The sequence below is a fragment of the Cajanus cajan genome, chromosome 1 (genome assembly GCF_000230855.2).
Source record: "Cajanus cajan strain Asha chromosome 1, NIPB_CcT2T_4, whole genome shotgun sequence".
In the NCBI taxonomy this organism is placed as follows: Eukaryota; Viridiplantae; Streptophyta; class Magnoliopsida; order Fabales; family Fabaceae; genus Cajanus; species Cajanus cajan.
The window spans coordinates 3,552,541-3,576,051 of NC_138517.1; the positions used below are offsets into that span (position 1 = coordinate 3,552,541).

The window sequence follows — 23,511 nt, forward strand, 5'->3', positions numbered from 1 at the left end:
TGACAAAACGTCATGTATCCATTTTAATTGTAATTATTTATTTCCTTTGAAACTCATAAAAAAATGCAAGTATTTAACAACTGAATGGGGTCTTTGACACGAAGCTAGTGGACTTCAAATGTCAACTTCATTTTGTAAAGAATAATGAGAATAATACAATAATAACGAAGATGATAGTTACCAACGTTAAGAAATAAAAGTAAGGGCCAATGAGAGAAGAGGTGAGGAATTGTCGCGGAAAATCAATAAAAAGTGATGTGCCTAATGTTTTTAGCTCAAAATTTATATATTATAAATAAATACTAAAAATTATTAATATAAGTGGTTTGATATTTGTATTTTTTAACTAAAAACTAAAATTCAATTTTTATTTAGATATAGTCACAAATGAAGATACCATTTTATCCTTAAAATAGACCAATCCAAAAGGAGAGGATTATATATCTTGATTATATCACAAATATAAATATATAAATATATATATATATATTGCTCATAAAAATATCAATATTTTGTTCTAAAAATTTCGATATTCAGAATTTGCATTGATTCCAATTAACCATAATTAATTTAGGAAAAATCACTTAAGAGTCGAAGTTAAATAGATAAATAATGATAACAAACGTTCTTCAGATTGCTCTTAACTAAAAATTGGTAACCTCTATCTATTTCTCCAGATACATACAGTGCATCACACTTTGTTTTTTTTTTCCAAATTAACTCATCCAATAAAGATTAGGCCGTAAATCAAGAAACCCGTTGTAACAAATGGGCTTCTTGGGTTGAATTAGGCAACGAATGGAAAGAAAAAAAGAACCCTAATACTGCATGATTGAATTAGTCTTTTTTTTTTGTGAAAATTAGAGCAAGTACCTTTCCAATTAATTATACTTTCGTAACTAAACCAAGCAGTACTTCATTCTCATCATTCCAATTTTCCTGTAAATGGAATGTAGCCTCTAAAAAATATGCAATAGACGAAAAATAAGTATGTTGAACTAACTGTTATCTTTTGCTTAAGACTAGTTTTGTATGCTCATAGTGGTAGAATCCTCGAGATATTTTAAGTTCATAACCAATATTTACTTTTCAGTTTATCCATGGCCCAATTGGTTTAAGATCAGATATTTGCTCATCTTTTTTGTTTCACACAACTTTTATTTAATTTTATTCCAATACTGATATAATATAGAGTTGACATGTCAGTGGTCCTACAAAGGAATCATTCCCTATACAGAGAATTGGATGTACAAAAGAAAAAAAAAAAATTGTTCAATACTCATTATTGCTAATTGAATATAAGACCTGTCAGATGCTGCCTTATTTGGACCGCCACAATCTCAATTATTTCTCAACAACTCAATTTGGCAAGTTCAATGCCAACTAGGACAATCCAATACTTGCTGATATTTACCATTGCAGTATAGGGTACAAGAGTTCTATTGGGATGAAAGATTGCTACACAGGAACTCTGATTACTAGCAAGTACTTGAATTGCTATAAAGTGAGAGTGTAAAAGGTTATGTAAGTGTTTGCTGGAATCGCCTACATGTCTAAAGTCACTATCATATATTCACCCAACAAGTTCACACCTCTACTTCTTTATCACATCATCTATTTATGTACATAGATCAACATACCATTGTTAGCGGAATACAAGAATTATTACAGCAATAGATGCAAGTGTAAATGCAATAGGCATTATTATCTCACCTGAAATGAACTCATACCTAGGAGGGTAACACTGAGTAGGAAACCAATGATAATTTCCTCTTTATGGAAAGAAAAATCCATTGATGTAATTTTGTTTCAGGATTAACCATCCATCATACATATCAAATGCGATTAAGAAAAATGTTAGCCGTGGAAATTTGCTATAAGTTCTCATGAATCATACAATCAAGTAATCAACACTAATGGATATCCCAAAGACAAATCCAAATATGCTTTTCTTCTGTTCTCTCGTAAAAATAGCAGAAAATACAGATGGTTTTACGCCAATTCAATCAGGTTTTAAGTCACTGCAGCAAGTTTATGAATGGAAACACAATCACAGCACATATTATTTTGAACAAAATTTGAAACTATTTTCATCAGCAAAACAGCTTGTGAAAATTTCAACACGGACACATGTTACTAATACTATTACAACTAAATTCTCATTCTCATTCATATAGCCACAGACTAGTGTGCTAGCTGCTAGGTTGTGGAGAGAATGCAAAATTTAGTGACAGAAATGGACATTTTTTGTGTAATACATTATAAATCTTTCACTTGCCATTTATTGTAACCGATGAAGTCAACCAAAGCATTGTTTTCCCCCTTTATTTCTTCAAATATAAAGGAAAGAGGATTACCTTTCAATGTGCTCCTTTCAACAGAAAGTCATGCCACTGAATTAATGCGCATATTTTTTTTAGCAGCAAGTCACTGATGCATGCTAAGGAAATCTCTGTATGCCAAATTTTCTCTATCATTATGCCTTTTAAAACCAGTACCACATCCAACTTCCAATAATACCATATTAATAGAAGATTAAATGAATTCTAGTATTGGAGATGTTAGCTTCATGAAGCAGATTCACGTGGTGCATACAGAAAGAACAAGCTCAATAAAGTTTATCACCAACACTACATGAGATTCTGCGGAAGAGAATAACAAATTTGTTCTGTACACCAGAAGCTTTACTACAATACACAAAAATGACTGTTCACTATCTCGGTGAGTACTAATGGATTAAATAAACAATTGAGAAGTTAAAAACTGTTATATCTAGAGGATTCTAACAATTTAATGGTGAATAAATGATCTTCAAAGAAATGCAAAAAAAGTTTATTTATAGAATCTGCAATCTACAACATTCAGACAAGTACTACAACCAAATTGCAAAATTCCAAAATTTTCATTATCATTGAATTATAACTTTGATTTACACGGATGATTTGGAATTTACCATTATTTATGTCACAACACATGGGAAGTCAGCAAGCAAAAATATTTGGTACATCCATTCAAAACTTGGTTTTGCCATTCATTTCAGTCCCTGCACAGCATAACCATTAACCACTCATGAATTCTAGTTACTGGTTAGATACCAAATTGAAATACACAGCTGCAATCACCAAACTTCACCTCATTCAGGAACCTCAGCCACTTTGTATGACTCTGCTGTGACCTCAGCCAGCCATAAGCCAGGAAAAAGTGTCTGCAATGATTTGAACCACAAAGACAGCATAAGAAGTGCAAAATCACAACACTGAAAACAAAATAAAACTAAAAACAATTGACATATACTGACAATATAAAATTTTTCTACATTGTCATCCACTCATATATTGTCATATATAATAAGTTTGTCGACTTTTATAATAACTAGTAAATTCCTTAAAAGTCAACTTTTCTAAATTATCAATGAATCACATATTGACATGTATGGTAAGTGTTATGAACCGGCTTCCAACCTTCCAAGCTGCCAGCTTCCGCCACACCACCACCTTTCACAAGTCATGGAGGGCAGATTCGTGACATCGCATTTCATAATTGGGAAACATTCAGCTCAAGTCTTGGATCCAGGAGTGACAGTGAAGCAAGGCCGACCCTAGGGGCTGTCGTCTTTGGCCAACCTTGTGACTGAATGCATCCTGCCAAGAATCCCAAACCAACTTCGGCCCAGTCATGTATCCTGCGTGCACCCTAACTGTCTTGCCATGTGTCAACAACTTTTCCCACGCATTCAACCTGCATATAAGGCATCTCATGCCTTTCGGTTTGCACCTAACCCTTCATTCTCGCTCGCCTCTCACGGTTTCTGACTCAGTTAAACTCTTTGTACTATTATCAAATCACACAAATTGCTACAAGTTTGTTGTTTTATAGTAACTACCTTAAAAGTCAAGAATGATTTCTGTTTGATTAACAGCAGTATAAAACTTCTACACTTGATATGCACAAAAATTAAACTAAAAAAAGGCAAACAATGAGAACCTAAAACAAAACTCCATTTCATAAAGTTAGATTTTTTATACTATTCTCCAATTATCTAGATTGTCATGTATGGTAAATTTCTTAACTTTCATAGCAACTACCTTAAAACCTCAAAAGTTAGTCATCTCAAGAATGACTTTTGACTGGTTAACAGCAGCATAAAACATTTTAAACTGAAAATGCAGGACAATCAAACTAAAAAAACACACAAACCATGAGAACCTAAAACAAGATTCCATTTCATAAAGTTAGATTTTTTAAACTAATATCCAATTACCCAGATTGTGATAAAGTTAGATTTTTATAGTATTATGCAATCACCCAGATTCTCATGTATGATAAATTTGTTAACTCTAGTGGCAACTACCTAAAAACCTTAAAAGTTAGTCACCTCAAGAACGATTTTTGATTGGTTAACAGCAACATAAAACTTTACTGGAAATGCAAGACAATTAAACTAAACCACAAACCATGAGAAGCAAAAACAGATTCCATTTCATAAAGAGTTAGTAACTTGAACTCACATTCAACTGCCTCTGAACAATCCTGGGCCTCTTCCTGGGCCTCCTGGGGGGCCTAGTTCCGACCAAGGCCCAGAAATCCTGCTCCACCTCCTCCTTAGAGAGAGAAACGGAAAACTTGACTCTCTCATTCCCCACCACCACCTTCTTCACCGGCGACGGCGAACACCCCATTTCGGAGAACCTCCGGTCCTCGTCGTGCGGCGGCGCCTTGCACGCAGCTCGTCTGGTCCTCAAATTCCAAGGCATCATGGCACCAGCTTCCTCTGCGTCGTCGCTTTTGCGCTTGGGGACTCTAACGGCGTCGTTTTGGGGCGTGGGGGACCGGCGATCGAGGTCGACGTTGACGCAGCGAAGTAACCGTTGCGTGCCCCATTTCAAACAGGGCAAGGAGAAGTTGTGCAGTGCCTTCGATCTTTCGGGTCCCGTGGCCATCGGTGAAACGATGATCACACTACGGGAAAAGGAACAAAAGAGAGAGTGAAGCTTTTGATTCTTCGTTGAGTCTTTTATTGTGTGTTGGAAGTTTTAAGGTTGTTGTTTTTTGGTTCTGTTGTGGGAGTCTGTGGGGTTGATGAAGAAGGAATGAGAGGGTGGAATTGAGTTTGCAGAGAGGTTTGGATTTGAGAAGTGAGAATGGAGAATGGGTTGGTTTGGTTTGTGTGTTGTGTTATGTATGCAATGCATTATTATGAAAATGAAGAGTGGAAGAATGACACAACAGATATATGAGAAGACAAAGATGCTCGGACAGGATTAACGTTCGCCTAAATATTTTATACCTTTAATTACCTTTTTTTTTTATCTATATTGTATTATCAACTTTAAATTTTAATTTCTATAATCAAAAATTGTTTATTTTTATTTTTATATTCATTATCTTATTTTCTTGTAATTTTGTATAGATTTTATCTCTTAATTTTTATAAAAATAAACGACAGAGATTGACAGATATACAATATAGAAACTTACAAACATTTTTATTTTAAAGATTAAAAAGTAAAATTTCTAGAATTATTAGGATCACCAAGTTAACTAATTTTATTTGTTGTTTTTGTTTAACTCAAGCTTATACTGTCATTTATCTTTTTAGTTTGATATTAATCGTTAGTATAAATAATTTGATATTTATATTTTTTTAATTAATAATTAATATTTGATTTTCAATTGTGATTGGAAGTACTATTTTATATTTATAAAGATCAATTAAATAAGAAAAAAAAAAGAAATTACTCATCTCTATTATAAAGAAAAAAAAAAAAAAAAAAAAAAAACCTTAACTTACCATCTAGTTCACGGCAAGGATGCGGTTCATAAATAGATGGATTTTATTTTTATTACAAGTTATTTGTGAAAGTATGTTATTGATATTGAATGTTACGTTGTTTATATATATTTGCATTTATTATATTAAAATTTATTATTTATTTTGGTATATTGAAGAACAGTGATAAATAAAGAAAATTATATAAAATTTAAATCAATTTCATGTAAAATAAAATTTAAAATACTCCTTTATTTAATAAATATTGAATTAAGTCCAACTTTTCATCTGACCAATCTATGAGTAATAATATTATTTTTTATAAGAATACTTTCATAATATATCTATCAATTATGAGTCAAAAACTATTTAAATTTAGTCAAATTGTTAATTTATACAATAAGTAATCTTTAAAAACAAAAAGAAAATTATACTCACAAATCCTAACAACTAAATTCTTAATTAAGTACTCTTTTCATATCATCATGTGTGTCATGTACCCAAAAAAAATCCTAAAATAAGTATCATTTCATTTTTTTATTTAGTATTAATTAATTATTTTTATTTATCTTTTTAATATTTTTTAGAAAATTATTGTGTTGTAACGTTTTCATCAAAAGAAAATTATTAATAAAGTTAATTTTATAAAAATCATTTTTTCATCTCTATATTAGCATTTTTTAGTATGTGAAAAAAAATCATAAGACGATACTAGTTAAAGGATAGAGGGTATATTTTTGTATAATTTTTAATGTAATTATTATTATAAAGTAATTAAACTTTTTTTACGGAATAAAGTAAAAAAAAAATTTATAAACTTATTTGACACAACGTAAAGTAATTAAACTTATTATATACTATAATTTATAATTAAATTATAGTGTGAAAAAATACGGTAAAATAATATATTATTTATTCATAGTTATTAATCTTAATACTATACCGTGTATCCTGGAAATATTTGCCATGGTTTCCTTGTCTTTATTACTTTTTTTTGTGTTGAAAGAGTAAAACTTTGTTTTTCTTTCATAACAAAAAAAAAAAAGATAGTCGATTTTAGTTTAGAGATTAGCTTTCGTATGTAATTACAAGTTATTTATGAAAAGGTCTACTTAGATTACTCCATTCAATAATATGAAGAGAGATCTTTTTATTCTAGGAATAAGTCTATTTAGATTTACTCTATTTAATAATTCATGTTCTACATCAAATTTTTTATTTTCATAGGATTTAGCTAGGAAAACAAAGAGGGAAAAAAGAATTAACAAATATTGAATTATTTTCCAATTTTTAGCATAACGTAGAGTTGATGCTAAGGTTTTGTCTTTTGTCTTTTTTTTTTTTTTTTTTAATTCCTCCAAAGCAATTACTAAAAAATGCAACATATGTTTTAATGAACAGAAACAACTCTGATACTTAAGCCAAGACTATATAATAAGGATGGAGGAGTTGACCAAGCTAGAACTGGCGTAATTTTTTGTCAAACAGTTATAGTGTATTTAGATGAGGAATTTTACAAATTCAAGAAATTTTAAATTTTTGGTATTTGAATTACTTTGATTTCAATTTCTATCATTCTTTAAATATTTTGTTTGGATGAGTCAATTCAAATTTCTTAAATTTTAAATTGTTAGGTTGAATATGATAATTTGATTCCATCATAGTAAAATTGATTTTAAAAATATATAAATATGTTGAGATTTTTAAATTAAATTTTATAAATAAATATTAATCTATTTTTAAATATTTAATAATTTTAAAAATTAATATTAGATAATATTTAATAATTTTAAAAATTAATGTAAGATAATATTTAATAATTTTAAAAATATTTTTGAATATCCAATAATTAAAAGAATGAAGAGATAAGATAAAATATATAGGTAAAATAAGAAAAACAAATATGAGGGTGTGTTTGGATGAAGAATTTTACAAATTCAAGGAATTTTAAATTCTTGGTATTTGAATTACTTTGATTTCAATTTCCATCATTCTTAAAATATTTTGTTTGGATAAGTCAATTCAAATTTCTCAAATTTTAAATTTATGGGTTAAATATGATAATTTGATTCTACCATGATAAATTTGATTTTAAAAATATATTTATATGTTGAGATTCTTAAATTAAATTTTATAAAATTAAATATTAACTAATTTTTAAATATTTAATAAATTTAAAAATTAATATTAGATAATATTTAATAATTTTAAAAATATTTTTAAATATTCAGTAATTAAAAATATGAAGAGATATGAGATAAGATAAAATATATAAGTGAAATATGAAGGAAAAAAATATGAGGAATTTCAAATTCTTACTTTTTTGGGAGAATTTGAAATTCTACTATTTGAAGGAATTTCACAAATGCTTAGATTTCAAATTCTTTGTAAATTCTTCATCCAAACAAAACATTTCAAAGGAATTTGAAATTCTTCAAATAAATGAATTAACCTATATAAATTCCTCATCCAAACACACCATTATAGAGCAAACCAAATGAAACCCTTTTCATCTTATTGCTAATTTTTTCAATGAAAAAGAAAAGTATTAATCCTCTGAATTTTACTTCTTTTTTTTTTTACTGGCTGACATCTCAAACTATAATTTTATCCTAATTAATTCTTAAATTTAATTTTGTTTACAAATAATTTTCATAAACTTTATTTTGTTTTAATTAATCATTAAATTTTACCAATCTTACAAATAAAGGCCTTAATTTCAATTTCTTCTCAAATATTCTTTTAAATTTGTCCATTTTTTTGTAAATTAAATTTACCCTTTTTATTAATAGTTTTTATATCAAATTTGGATTAAGCTATTAATAAAGGAAAAATATCAATAATTTATTATTTTAGATCCTAGACTCCTAGTCATTAATTACTTTTATTTTTATAGATAACTTTTCCAAATATTAAAACATAAAATAATTTAGAATTAAAAAATAAATTGAAGACTTGTTGATTGTTTTTTATTAATTTTTCTAAATTCATATTTTTAATATATTTTAATTAATTAATGAAGAATGTAATTTTAACAAAAATAGAAAATAAATAAATAATTAATATTTTAGATAATTAATTTAATTTTAACTTTATAGAAAGAACTATTTATAAAAAAAAAGTAAACTTTAAAAATTGATTAGTATATTATTAGAAATCAATGTGTTTATTTGCAAAATGATAAAGCTTATAAATTGAAACAAAATTAAAGTTTGTTGTGTCAATTTGTAGTCATAGTAAATTTTATGTTTAGATATGCTTTTAGTTCTCTCATATTTAAGGTGAATTTATTTTTGATTTCTCAAATGTAAAATTGATTTTTCTAATCCATGTAATTTTTAATAAATATTATTTCATTTCTTTTAGCCATTCATAATATAATTGATTGTGATAGATTAAAATAATTATGTAATATCAATTTAATATAATATTTTTTTGTTAATAATAACATTAGTAGGTGAATTTTGTGTAAGAATATTTATCAGATTTACTAATATTTGAGTAAAACTAAAATGAGGAATTTCAAATTGTAAAACTAAAAAAAAACTAATTTTAAAATTTTAAAAATAAAAAATAAATTCATCTTATACTTAAGGATTAAAAATATATTTAAACCTAAAAAATTGAAGTTTAAGGTGATTATCTTCAAAAAGTGGTAAAGTTTAAAAGGTCTGAATACGTTTTTTTCCTTTTCAATTTGAACTTCAAATTTGCATATGTTCTGTTTACTATAATTTAGTCACACAAAAAATTTAAACCATGTTTAAATAATCTTCTCCACAAATATTTATAGAAATAAAATAAAAATCAAATAAACTTGCTACACAAATTAAAATAAACTTTTGAGAAAAATTAAACAATTGCAATTTCTTAGAAAAAACCTGATTTTAATTTATGAATAATGTAATATTAACTTCTAAGAAAAAAAATATCTCATTCTTCTTGGTGTTTATAGAAAACTTATTCAAATACGATACATTTTATCATAATGCACTTGGAAAGTATGTGATTTGCTACGCTAAAATAAATTTTAATTTAACTTCTGACACGTGGTGACTATACTGAGATTTCAATTCTACCTTTCATTGGTCTCCTTATCTAAATTGATAGAATTACCACACAATTGGGCTGAAAAAGATATGCTAGATATTTATTAATGCAGCTCCACAAAATCATTTGGTGAATATATCGTCACATTATTCAAACAAACAAAAATCTAACAGAAGCTGACATAGCTCAATTAATCTTCCTTTTTAGAGTTTCAAGTAACGCTAGTGCGCACTCAAATGAACTTAAACTAGAAGTAGAAGAAGCAGAAAAGAGGAACAGGTAAAGTATCCACTGCAAAAAAAGTGTGTTTATCTGTACTGTACATGACATCTATGGAACTTCTTTGGTGCTTCTATCTCCGGACAGTTAACTCATCATGAGAGACCTCCATGGAAGTGGCTCGCATTATGTATATATAAAATGAAACGTGACCAGTTTCCTGGTTGGGGGAAAATTGGATTGGCTATACAAAAATATTTACAGACTCTACTTGCATTGTAAAAAGAAGCACGCTATAGGCAGCTAGAATTTGTTGCCTCACTCTTGATCACCCGTGTGTTGTACGAGCCACAAAATCCACATTTGTGATATAGCCAGTGGAACCGTGAAGTGCCCTTTCGATCACAGTCATGGCAGAGTATATCCTGCATTGCAATTATGAAAATCAGTATAAAAAAAATTTGACAAATCACCACTGCTAATGAGCTATTCTTTCTATTTTACTTCATCAAGCTGGCAATAGTGCTGTTTAAGCATTGGAGTTTTCAAAAATTCAAACCGAATTAACCAAACCATCTTTCATAAAGTGGATTGGTTTATTTTTTCTAAAAATGGATAGAACATTTTTAATTTGGATCGATTTGCTCCAATTCGGTTATCAAATTTATACTCATATATAGTTTGTTTTTTTTCTTTTCATAAAACCAAATCAAATTGAACCAGTTTATTTTATATAAAAAATTGATCAATTAACCAAACTATTTTTACAAAATGGACTGATTAAATTTTTTCTCAAAACAGATTGATTTTTATTATCTAATTCGGTTTGATCTTGGGCTGGTTTGGATTTTTTTCTAACTCCTGGCTGCCAAAAACCACATTAGTTTTTGAAAGAGCATTACGTGAAGACTGGAGTAATATAGCATGGACGAAATAAATATTCAAGAGACAAGTAAATACTTGATTGCGGTCTCTGTACTCTTCAGGAAGCTCCTCGGTAGCTAATAAAGCATCAAGCATACCAAAGTAAACCTAGGTCGGAAAAGAAACAGATAAGTAAGCAACGCCATGAAATTTTAAGCATTTCAAGTTCAACTTGAGAGTAGCAAAGTAATGTTCAATATGCAGTGGCTTTTGATTTGATATTCATATCTCAAACTCTCAATGCCCTTCCGAGAGTAGAAGTGAACCCCCAACAAAATGGTTCCCAAAGGAACTCCCTCACTAAACCACACCTTAAAAGATAAAACAAAAATTAACTTTGTACAAATTACCTCCAGTTAATCATACCGGTAAGAATTTAAGGTATTGAGATTTAACGTGCATCGTAATTATATTATTTTTTCACTGAATCTTCTTATCAAGTGCCAATGGGATAGCATTTACTCTTACACTCTTCCTTTAGTTATATCAAATTCATAATAGTGCCAACACATGCATAGAATAGAATCGTTAAAGATCAGTAAGTGTATAGAATTGTATGCCTATTAACAAAAAACTTTAGGGGACTCAACTTCATAGAATTGTAGTAAATATGTAATAAGAAAATATTCTTACCGCCATATCTCCCAATGATTTGCTGCAGATTGGACATGTGTAATGGCTACAAGTGTATGCCTAACATTTTACAACAAGGTATAAGATTAAATCCAAAACCCTTTTCAGACTAGAAGAATGAAGATAAAAGACAAATGATTCAAATGACAGCTGTTCACTTTCTGTTTTTTTTAAGCCTGCAGTTACTAAACCCTAAAATGGGCATGACGTACCTGAAAACAAGATGAATGCATGTAATGCCCACAAGGTAAAGCTCTCACTGTTGCACTTGACGTGAACAAGTCATCGCAGCAAATTGGGCAGTTCATTTCTAAACCTTTCTCCAGGCACTTGTGAGAAGTTGATTTTATCCCCAGGCAACAATTGCATTTCATGCAATGAAAATAATCAATCCCGAGCCCTTGTCCAACACGGCATATATTGCAAAATGGGCAATGATAAACATTCCTGAGAAAGGATAATGTGAAGTTAACAAACAAAATACAACAAAAAATAAAATAAAAAAACTAACAAAATTGGCAGATTAATAATCAATTAGATAGTAGATGACATACGTTTTTAAGTGTTTCTTGGAAAGAGAATCATAAAACATTAAATATAGCAAACTATTTATTTTTGATAAAAGAAGAAATTTGCTGAGATGAAGATAAAGGAGGATAAGGAATAGAAAACAGAACAAATAAGAAACAATTAAGAAAAAAGAAAATAAACGTAACAAAGCTTCCCAATCTCTCAATATTTATGTCAGAGAATGCATATTTCTGTTTGTTTATTCTCCGTCTCTTTCCATAAAAAGAGATGATTTGGCTACTAAATGAGTATAGATCTGGCCTTGCATTAGCTCAACCATTTAATAACTCCTCAATGTCTTGTATATTTTCTTTGAAACCTCCCCAGCTTAGTTGAAGATGTACCTTTCTGTTAGAACGGTGGATAAACCACTATAGATTACCCATGATGCTCAAGGTACTTAGCCGATGGCATTGATCCCAAATCCATTGCAACCAGTGAGACAAAGGGTTATGTTAACAGCTATTAAAAGCACATAATGCTAGTGCCTGGTATACTGTGCAGTCAGGTCTCATTTAGCAGATTTATTTTCAAAGGATTTATGCGTATTGTAATCAATCAAAAACTGAAGGTATCATGGGTATTATGGTAGTTATGGATGCTGTAAACTAAGATTGTGTTAACTTCAGAAAGAAAGTTCCAACCACTACACACATTAATATGCAAGTATATAAAGACAGTAAGAATTAAACAGAACATACCTTTCATCATCAAAAAATTTGCAAATGTTGCAATAATACTTTGCCATTGTAAGTCCATTACATGAAGGTGACATGCATATAGGCCCAACTGGCTGTACAGTTAGGCACTGCATACACATCATTTCCAATGTTGCTTTTCTGCAATTATCAATCAGATATTTAGAAATACATGCCATTACTAAATATTAAGAAGTCCATGAAAAATTTACCTATCCATCGAGTGATCACTCGCATTGTCATGACAAAATCTGCAAGTAAATAACTTGCCACAACAAGCAGCTCGAAGCTTGCAATTTCGCTTATAGTGCTCACAACCAAATATTTGTTTCTCTGAGTCCCGAAATGATGGTGAGCATCCTTCTATTTGTTTACTAGATGATTCCCCTGATGGAGCCTTAGGTAACTTCTGTTGGGCAGCTATCCAGCGACTACAGTCAACAAATAACTAATCAACAAAAGCTTGAAGACAATTTGTTACAATGCTATAAAAATGAACATGCAATTTATTATGTCGTAAATCGTAATTATATAAAACAAGGGAATTATGATAATTGGAACCAACCTTGTCATTAGATTCTGCACAAGGTACGCCTTTCTCCTAGGATCAAGAGTTGAGTCACGATAAACCTTCCGGATTTCTGACTCAAGTTCATTCTGATTCATACGGAATATGTCTTTCCAGCCTGGCTTGAACATCTGATCATTCAGGTTCAAGCTTTCTTGATAATCACCTCCTAGTACAAAAAAATAACACATTATACATTTAGTTATCCATCCTGCAATTTCCATGAAACATGAAAGAAACTCAAAGAATTAGAAACCTCTTTGAGAACTGCTACGCTCTGATGCTTCTGTCTGTGATGTAGATACAGGAGTTTCTTTCAAACATTCATTTAGCCATTCATTGAACATGGTGTTTTTAGTTGCCTGTTTCCATGTGTCCATCATTTTGTTCTGTTCATCCTGCGTAAGTGCAGAGGTTACCCATGGTAACATTGATTGGAGAACTTCAGCACCTGTAGTTCCAATTATCCTACCCACTATCTTGTCTTGTTCTTCCACAGTGAAATGTTTTCCAAACAATGGCCAGAGTTCGAGCTCTTCCCTGAAAATATGTTGATCCAGGGTCACTCTAATAGATTTGCACATCCCTTGAAGCTTAGTTGCAAGCTCATTGTACTTTTTGATATCATCACTATCATTGGCATCAGAAATTCCAAAATTACTTTCACTTAAATCAGCTGACATATGGGTCCTCTGCAAGTCTCCATGAAGGACAGAAAGCTCAGAAAGAACACAAGAAATATCTTCAAATAATTTTTCTTCCTGCTTATGGTCCAGCGTGTAAGAATGGCTCACATTATGAAGTGCCTCTTTGGATTCAAGAGCAGGAAATACTATATCATCCTCGGCATTACTATGAGCTCTATATAAACCCCACAAAAGCTGGAATCTTCCACTAAATTGTCGAATGATTGTTTCATCACCATCACAAAGCTTTCCAGATTCAATGTCTAAATACTCCAAGTCTTTGCGTATGGCTTTGTGGAATTTAAATATAGTATCAATTGGTCTTTCTGTAGAACCAACATCACATGAGCTGTTGTCTGTTTCCCATATGAAAAGACTTGAATTAAGGGATGGGGCAGAAGCTGTTGAAGACAAAGAGCGAAAGGACTTGGTTGTAGAGAGTGAACCCAGTCCCAAATTGTTTCCACTGACTCCTAAAGCTGGCACACAACAAGACCGAGCACTACAACACTGTTTTTGAATACTTTCATTTTCTGATGTTTTAGAGACATCTTCATTCCTGTGCACCTCCATTATGTTTTGCTTGACTGATCTTTGTTGGGTCTTATCTGATTCAACTAATACTGAGCAATCTCTTCCAGACAATGCAGAAGCAGAAGTACGGGAAGATTGAACAATATTTTCTTCAATATCAGTAAATCTCTGGGCAGGACAGCAACCTGACACACTTGAAGACAAACACAGACCATCTTTACGAGCCTTGCAAGCCCAGCCACAGAAAAGTGTGACTAAAGCAGAATCTATTGCTGGAGCTGGAACAAATTGACAAATTGTCAAATATAGAAGACACAAATAAATTTCTTAAGAATATAATTTATTTCAGCAAGAAGCAAATTCAAAATAGACATAGAACCTGCCAATTGCATGTTTTTCAAAAACATCTGTGCTTCATCTTCAGTTAATGATCGAATCAACCATGGCAGGACACGCTCAATCAATTTCAAAGGCATCATGCATAAGCTTTGATAGAGAAGTTCACGTTGCCTTTTGAAGGTAAAGTGCTTCCGTGCAAGAGGAAGAACCTACATAAATGAAGAAGTAGGTATATAGAAAAAATAGATTAAAAGGTAGCTTGACAAAGGAACTTCTTTTATCAAACTCTTGCCATATATATTAAACTTTGGATCAAGAAGTAGAGAACTTCCCTTCCTATATCATACTTTTCTATCAAACTAATAACGATAACAATAAAATAAAATAAAAAACAACGATAATAATTAGGTAATACAAGAAATGCTCATATTTATCGACCTTTGATGAGCAATGATATGACTTCTGCACATGGGATGCAAAAATACCTCCAACCAATTTATTAATCATCCTATTGTAATATTAACATCTAACAATGCATTTGCTAACACATCTCACTTAAGGAACTCCAAGAAAAATTATTTCATGACAAATGAAGAATCACCTGAACTTCTTCATTATGGAAATGCCTCTGTATTGTTTCTAATATATGATCAGCATGTGAACACAATGTTGAATAAAATTCAGTTTCTGAACTAGATGTTGCTCCTTCACTTTGAATACTTTCAATCAAAGACCGGAAGTCATTAAATTGGCTTTCTTCTTCAATATGTTCTTCAGAGAAAGAAAATTTCCCATCTACTGCTGGAAAAATAACCTTGTCCTCAGCATTACTGCATTCATAGAAATAATCAATTAACCATTCCTTGTCGCATATTCTGACTCTACATAAAGAATGAAGTACAGAGGACAACATTTAAGAATTTAGCTAATTTTTTTTGTTTGACAATCATTTTGTCACTATATACTATAAGATATCATGAGAAGATCCCTACCAAAAAATACTATATCCGCATTCCATGACAGCTTATTTATTAACCATTCATTGTAGTTGTCAAATACTTCTAAAACTACATAATTATGTAAGATAGAGGATATAGCATTTAAGATAGTACCCAACTCTAATCTTTTATGATAATTGTTTTGTTAATCAATACACTATGTGATGTTAAAATAAAATGATCATGAGAAGTTCCTCCAATAGCAAAATACTATATCAGCATTCTATGTAAGTGTATTGACAACCATTATTTCACTTCTTTAGGATGGATATTTTTTATTTTTTATATATTTAGTATTACTAGTCTTATAAAAGGCAGCCAAGAGAACTGAGAGTAAATATAAACAGCCTTACTTCTGCAAGTGAAGAGGTTGTTTCCAGAATTTGAACCCAGGACCTCAAGGTCACAAGTGGGGAACCTCACATTGCAATAAGGCTATCCCTCTTGGTATTACTAATCCAATTATTTGCATATTTTACACAAGTTGGAGAAAGTGAGGAGCAATAAAATATATGATTTTCCTGTACTTTATGTTTCTTCTTTTCTTAAATGAGAAGTGAGAATAAAAATTTTAATGCATAGGGATCCAAGATAGAATAAAACTGAACGGGGAATAGTAACAACTAAATTAAGTTGAAAATCAAGAGATAATCCCTAAAAGAAATCAACATAAGAAAATTTTTAATTGAAGAAACACAAGATGCTTCCGCAAGACAGAATTGTAAAAAAACAAAATTAAGATGGTACCTGTGAAATATGCAAACTTCAGCAATGAATTGCAACCTTTCATTGAAAGCTGACAGGTTAGTAAAATCTCCAGAGAGTTGTATCTTTCTGGTTTGTGCTGCTATGTCATTTAACTCTTTTTTTATTGCATTATGCCAAAGCAATATTTCATCTATAGGATGTGTTCTCATGGTATCAGAAACATCTAAAATAGACTCAGAATATTTCCTTTTCCCAGTTGCTGAGGGCTCACATGCACATTTTATTTTACCATTCTGATGGGTTAAAAGATTAGGACTACATCGCATCTGAGAATGATCTACACAATTTTCAATTGTGTTAGCACAACTTCTCCCTTCCATCCAGGTGAAAATAACCTTCAATAAGCAAGAATATAGTCAGATCCATTACCATGATAATAAGATGCATAAATTGTGTTCAATCCATAAGTAGCATTGAAAAGGAAAAGGAAAGAACAATGATGTAAAACAGCATACAAAAACACACCTTTTGAAGAAGTTTTTCCTCTGGCACTATCTTGCATAAGCACTTCCGCAAATCCTGAGATTCATCAGGTGATACAGATGTTGAAAGCCATGGAAGAAATTCTGTCATCATATTCACAGGGATACTGCAGAGAAACTGCCAAACTAAAGATGCCTGTTCCTCAAGAGAGAACTTCTCAAGAAGCAGTGGAAATACCTGATCTCAACCAACAAACATAAATATCAGACACACATCACAATCAGAATAAGATTTTTCAGCCATTTAAAACTTAGGGTGTGATTACCACAATGAATCATTTATGATATAAATATTACTTAGTAAATTAACTTAAAGGAGACAGTCAAACATGAACATATGTAAGCATGTCACACACGTTAATTATTTGAATTTTCTGGTTAATAATCCCAGACATGCACAAATTTTAAAATTTTTTAAAGGTTAAACATACAATTCAGTACTCATACTTGTTCCAAATTCTCAATTTCCCTACTCGTAAAAAAATATTAAAGCAGTCACCATAGTATAAATATTATTGATTTGACCCTTATCATTGTTAATCTCTTTACACATTTTTAATTTGGACCCTATACATGTAAGACATTCTTAATTTGATCCCTTTACCCCTAATATATTCTTAATTTGGTCTCTAAATATAAGGACTAAATTAAGAATGTTTAACATATGTAGAGACCAAATTAAGAATGAGCTACATTTATATGGACCAAATTAAAAATGCTTCAGGAAGTTAACAGTTAACATATAATAATAGGGACCAAATTAGTGATAATTGCATGTATAGGGACCAATTTAATATTTTTTTACTATAAGGACCAAATTGAGAATCAACGACACATGTAGGAACTAAATTATATGTTTAACCTTTTTTAAACTTATACCTGCTCCTCTTCCTTAGCCATGTGTTGACTAACTGATGTCTGAAGAGCCCCCGTGCAGGATGCCAACTCCTTTGGGAAACTTTCATCATTATGGATGGAAGAGTTTAACAGCTCGAATAGATGATCAAAAAGATCACTTTCACCCTGATGTTCCAGGGAATATGTTTGTGCTACATTCTTCACACGTATATCTAGAGCCGGAAAAATCACCTACATTCCAGAACAGATCTCCCTCAGAATGTTTGAACATAGCAGAAACTGAGAAAAGCAGGAGTGATAAATCCGTATTAATAGAACTATGGTTTGAGAAACTAGGAAGGATTCTCATGACAAGCACAAAGCATATAGCCTTAAAATCACAAAAAAGCAGTACTTGGACTCTATCAAGAAAGATAAATCAATTACAAAGGGAACCATTATAATTTAAATCTGCAAATGGCAAAACTCGCAGTATTGATGTCCTCGTATAGGTTTAAAAACATATCACAAGTCCGACCGTTACAGATGTCGCCAAGGTTTTAAGGCACATAAGTTGCCCAATCATTTTGCATCAACAACTACTAAAAGTGTAATAATTTTACGCGCCGTTAGCTGTTTACTTAACGACAATTATTAACCCTCATACAAAAAATATCAGTTCAGTGATGAATCAGAATACAATCAATTTAATTGCAGCTATTTAGTGACAACCGCACAATTCAACCACTAAAGCCGTTCCTGAAAAATCACTACACTTAGTTCAACAACCATAACCGAAAATGGATGGTTGGACACTACTTGTGATTGAAATTAATTATTAATTATAGAGGGTAAAGAAAAAGCAAAGCAATTAGGAATCATATTCGGATCCTATAATAGCATAATCATGTATATGTAGTTCAGCTTATTAAAATCAAAATGTGGAGAAGAGAAAAAGGTAACGAGAATATCATAAAGACTAGAAATAATTATATACTAGAATAACACATAATGGTTCAATTATTAAATACTTAAGCACTGAAACTTAAATTAAAGCTATCGAACTTCAACCATCATTATCTACAACATTCCTCACGAAACGAAACTCGATTACGCAATTGAACAAGGACCGAAGAGTAAAGCTGAGAACGAAATTGAGAACAAGGAATAATGGTTCCGAAACTTGCACCTCATCTTCGGCATTGGAGTGGTGTCTGTACATCGATCTGAGGAAATGGTAGCGTTGGAAGAGGGGCTGGATGTCGGAGCAGTTTCCGGTGGCGAACGCCATCGCCAATCGGTGCAGCGCGTCGAGCTCGTTCCGAATCGCCTTGTGGAAGAATGAGAATATCAGAATTGGCGATTCCGACAACGACCGGCCGAAGTCGCCGCCGCCACCGCCATTGGCGGAGGAATCCGCCTTGGTCACCGGATTCGACAGCACCGCCACTCCGCCGCCGTCCATGTGCTGCAGCCCCGTCAGCGGCGTCGCCATGCGCTCCTATTTTTCTTTCCTTTCCCGTCGGGAAATTTTCTCGCGGCTCAATTTTCCGGGAAAATTTTCTCTCTCTAGGTCTGCGTCGGTCCTGAGAAATTGGTTAGTTAATAAAAATGGCGTACGTGTGAGCGTGCACGTGCGAGGAAAGAGAGAGAGAGAGGGTGCGTTGTGTTTTTTGATTGCAAGAGTAACGTTGGTGGTGGTGGAGAAGAAGGGGCTGTTTGGTTAGTGCGATAAGATTAAGAAACCTGCGAGCTGGTGTATTCTGACAGAGTAAGGTATATCATGATGTATATATACGTGTCTCATTGCCACGTGGCTTCATTGTGCCACGTAGGATGGTGATGTCATACTAGGGTAACGAGTAACGACGAGGAGAGTATTGGATTGCTCGTGTTTGCATTTTGTTCTTGCACGAAAACGGGAGTTAGTATATATTTTATTATTTCTTTTAGGTTTGATGTCATCTATATTTATCTCTTCTACTTCTAATTTTATAAATTATAAACACACACTTTGGTAAATTACGCCTTCATTCTACTCATTATTTCAATGATTTTTTTTCTTTAAAAGTATATTAATTAATTCATAAAAATCTACAAACAAATTCCTTTTTTATGTATTTATTTCAATTTATCGTTTTTCATTTTACCTCTAAATTAAATTTCAGTCATTTTTAAACATATTAATAATTAAAAATATACCTATATTGTCTCAAAGCTTAACCTAAGTTGTGAAGAGTCTTCACATTTAATGCTTTATGCGTTCGACGACCAAATCATAAGTCTCCTTTTTTTCCTTATGTTATGGGAATTAGTTTATTGCTGTTGTAATTTTATTTATTTATTTTTTGTCTTTTCTCTCCTCATGTATAAAAAAATATCATTCATTATATTAAATCAATTATGTTTAATTAATGCAAATATTTAATTTTAAAAGATTTATTTCTTTAGTTTATGTTTATGTAATAAAATGCAATATTTACTATTAACAATTTATTTCTTAAAATTTGCAATATTATTGTTGTTTAATAATAGCTTTTTTTATTTCATTCTTTTTATTTGTAATTTTTAAGATATTCTTACATACACGAAAATAAATTATAGTTTTCCATTTTTTATAATAAGTGTTTATATATGAATTATGTATACAACTTTAATTTACTTCATATAGTCAATATTGCCAATTTGGAAAGGATAATTATTGATGGAATAAATAAATTATAGCTAGCTAACACATTTTCAGTATACACTTTACTATGTAAAACACACTCAACATTCTATTTGATTGAATCCAGAACAATTTCTTTACACAATGCACATGCGTGTTAATTCATAAATTAAATTAATATGTCATCACCGTATTGGAAAAAAACTGTAACTGGACTAAACAAACCCAACAAAAAAAAATGGTGATTATGTATATTTTGTTGGGGAAGTGGACAATATTTATTTGTTTATAGTTCGTAAATCGTAACCGTTCAAAGGGTTTGAAAATTGATGAGGACATGAGGTTGTGTAATAATAATCAGAAAGTCATGGTTGAAGACATGAGGGGCACTAGAAGACAAAGTTGAAAATTGAATGAATTAAAGTAGTGTTACGTGGTTCCACACCATGCATCATCGCTCACATAAGTTAACGACTTGGAATATTCTTTGTTTATATTATAGGAGGAAGAAGATTAATATTAACACCCCTAAAAAAAAGATTAATATTAACATCTCCTTATGCTTTTATTAGCGAATAGAAATTTTCTATGAATCACGAGTTGAGTCTACAAGTTCCTTACAATTTAATGAATCGAAGTTCAATCTCATTTGAAAATAATATGTCTTATTTAATAATATGTTTCGAACAAAATTATTTTCGGAGGAAAATATATATGAAGAACAGAAAAAAAAAAAAAAAAAAAAGAGAGAGAGAATAAAATTGTCTGTTTCATTGAGATAAATAAAAGACATATTACAATGTTATATATATATAAACTTTAATTAAAATTACTGGATAGTCAACATGTCCTCTTTTAATTTTATGAACTTCACGCATGCACCAAAAGATTCTTTAGTTATGCTTAAAAGGTTTGGTTATTGTTATTCATTGGAGAGTTTGAAGCATTTTTTTAACTCACTTTTATGGGGAAAAATATTAAAAAAGATAACACTCCTTTTATTTACTAAAAATTGAAATAATTATATTTTGTAAAATTCTATTTTTTCAATTGTATTTGTGGAAAGAATCAGAACCTTAATCGTCAATACTATAAACCATGTGAAGAAAAGAAACAGGGAAAAGGCTAGCGTTGTTTTTGTTTGACTTTACCTAACATTTCTAATATAACAGCGAAAAAATTTATAAGACCTTAAAAAAAGAAAATGGACTGCACATAGTCTATATTCTAGTTAAGAGAGGAAAGGAGATTTTGATCATAGAATAGCATCCAAAGAAATGGACAAAATATTCAGAAGAGGGAATAATATTAAACGAAAAAGAAAAGAGAAGATAAAAAAATAATAATAAAAGAAAGAATATTTAATATAAGAGCAATTTGATCCAAATGGGGGAAGTCACATTCAAGGTGTTATGTTAGTTTGAAAAATAGAAGACGGAAAGGGAAAGGTAAAAGAGTTAGCACACAGAATTGAAGGCATAAGGAAGGCACGTGTAGAGTGTGTGTCGTGGATTAGTTGGCACTTGAAATCCCCATGCCTAAGCCTGTCTTGGCTTTGCACAACACATTCCTCCTTCAGCTTTCTATCTTTCCCTATTTTCACTTAATAATCGATTATCTTCTATTAAGACGTGAAAGCAATTGCACGGTTTTGATTGTTTCTTGTGTCGTAAATTCAGGTAACACAAGTCAATCATCTACATAAGTCTACTACACTATATCCTACAAATTTAGGGGCCAAGTATTCAAATAGAGTTATATATTAGAATAAAATTATTAAGAAAATGAACAAATAAAAAAAAATTCAACTGGATTGTTTCACATTAATTAATGTAAACAACCGGTATGCGCAAAAATGAAGCGGGGTGGGCTTGTTTGTGACTGAAAATTATGACTCGTTCCGGGTAATAATAGTGAGTTGGGGGATTGGTGCACAAAAAATTAGAAAAAGAATCGAGATTTTTTATATATTTAAGATTTTCTTTTTAATTTTAAACAATTTTTTTTTGGCGTATAATAGGTATTTTTAATGACGTGTGGCTTTCAAATCTCAAACATATTATATATATATATATATATATATATATATATATATATATATATACTAAAACAAAAACAAAAAAGTGGCTCAACGAATTAATTCATATCACCAATCTAATAGATTAAGTGGAGTTGATTATGATGAGTTGGTGAGTTGGACCTCCATCATTGTCCCACCTATTTTAAATGATTAAACAAGTTGACTTTTGAAGTCTATATCGCTGCTCGAAAAGTTCATTTCATAAAATTAAAAGTTCATTCTCAAAAATATTATCATGAGAATATTCTGGTGCTTGTTACAAGCTTTGAAATTTCATTTTTGAGTATTGTTGATTTTTGTAACATTGTGCATTTTAATTATTGTTGATTTTATTAAGATATATGCTTGTGGTGATCTGTTGTATTGTAATTGAAAAAATTCTGAAAATTTAGAAATTTTTATGAGTTTTAATCGTTTAGGAATTTCTCTAAGTAAAAGTTTAATTAACCTATTGAGGAAAAGGTATATAAGACTTTCTTTAAGATATGGGTTTCATAAGCTTTCTCTTAAGAAAGCTTAAAAAGAGTATAAAGATAAAAACTCTGGAGTAAAAGAGAACCATCTTCCCTTCTAACTTCACTGATCTCTCTCATCCCTTCCCCTAGAGTGGTTTTGGTGGTTGTCTTATGATTCAATCCTATAGATATGAGAATCTGAGTTGTAACGTCACTGATCTCTTCCATCCCTT

The 23,511-nt window shown here is 30.8% G+C and overlaps 2 protein-coding genes across 5 annotated transcripts; both read right to left on the reverse strand.

Moving 5' to 3' along the window:
* Window positions 1-316: 316 nt before the first annotated feature.
* On the reverse strand, window positions 317-5,221 carry LOC109795863 (DUF1639 family protein, putative (DUF1639)). 3 transcript variants are annotated; one of them, XR_003803915.2, is made up of 4 exons: window positions 4,509-5,221; window positions 3,133-3,205; window positions 2,954-3,043; window positions 317-2,452 (listed from the first exon to the last, which is right to left on the reverse strand). XR_003803915.2 is itself a non-coding variant. In XM_020355423.3 (3 exons), exons 1-2 carry the CDS (start codon window positions 4,938-4,940, stop codon window positions 3,134-3,136), a joined length of 504 nt encoding a protein of 167 aa, XP_020211012.1. In that variant the 5' UTR covers window positions 4,941-5,221; the 3' UTR covers window positions 2,811-3,043; window position 3,133. The 3 variants fall into 3 exon arrangements, 1 of the variants encoding a protein (XP_020211012.1); XR_002239593.3 differs by lacking the exon at window positions 317-2,452 and adding an exon at window positions 2,462-2,687; XM_020355423.3 differs by lacking the exon at window positions 317-2,452 and having other exon boundaries at window positions 2,811-3,043.
* A 4,671-nt stretch (window positions 5,222-9,892) lies between these two features.
* LOC109795935 (zinc finger protein BRUTUS) lies at window positions 9,893-19,845 on the reverse strand. 2 transcript variants are annotated; one of them, XM_020355501.3, is made up of 14 exons: window positions 19,265-19,845; window positions 18,118-18,327; window positions 17,222-17,416; window positions 16,736-17,091; window positions 15,592-15,820; window positions 15,031-15,199; window positions 13,688-14,929; window positions 13,429-13,600; window positions 13,076-13,294; window positions 12,867-13,004; window positions 11,808-12,042; window positions 11,596-11,655; window positions 10,999-11,070; window positions 9,893-10,463 (listed from the first exon to the last, which is right to left on the reverse strand). In XM_020355501.3, exons 1-14 carry the CDS (start codon window positions 19,568-19,570, stop codon window positions 10,332-10,334), a joined length of 3,735 nt encoding a protein of 1,244 aa, XP_020211090.1. In that variant the 5' UTR covers window positions 19,571-19,845; the 3' UTR covers window positions 9,893-10,331. The 2 variants fall into 2 exon arrangements, with proteins under 2 accessions (XP_020211090.1, XP_082929138.1); XM_083073012.1 differs by having other exon boundaries at window positions 18,118-18,375; window positions 19,265-19,406.
* Window positions 19,846-23,511: the final 3,666 nt, after the last annotated feature.

Excerpts from the sequence above, each read along its gene's own strand:
- LOC109795863 (XM_020355423.3), bottom strand. The coding sequence starts at position 4,940 with ATGGCCACGGGACCCGAAAGATCGAAGGCACTGCACAACTTCTCCTTG. Across the intron at positions 3,206-4,508 it reads TTGTTCAGAGGCAGTTGAAT|ACACTTTTTCCTGGCTTATG; the intron begins GTGAGTTCAAGT and ends AAATCATTGCAG.
- LOC109795935 (XM_020355501.3), bottom strand. The coding sequence starts at position 19,570 with ATGGCGACGCCGCTGACGGGGCTGCAGCACATGGACGGCGGCGGAGTG. Across the intron at positions 17,417-18,117 it reads TGGCTAAGGAAGAGGAGCAG|GTATTTCCACTGCTTCTTGA; the intron begins GTATAAGTTTAA and ends GGTTGAGATCAG. Across the intron at positions 12,043-12,866 it reads AAATTTTTTGATGATGAAAG|GAATGTTTATCATTGCCCAT; the intron begins GTATGTTCTGTT and ends ATCCTTTCTCAG.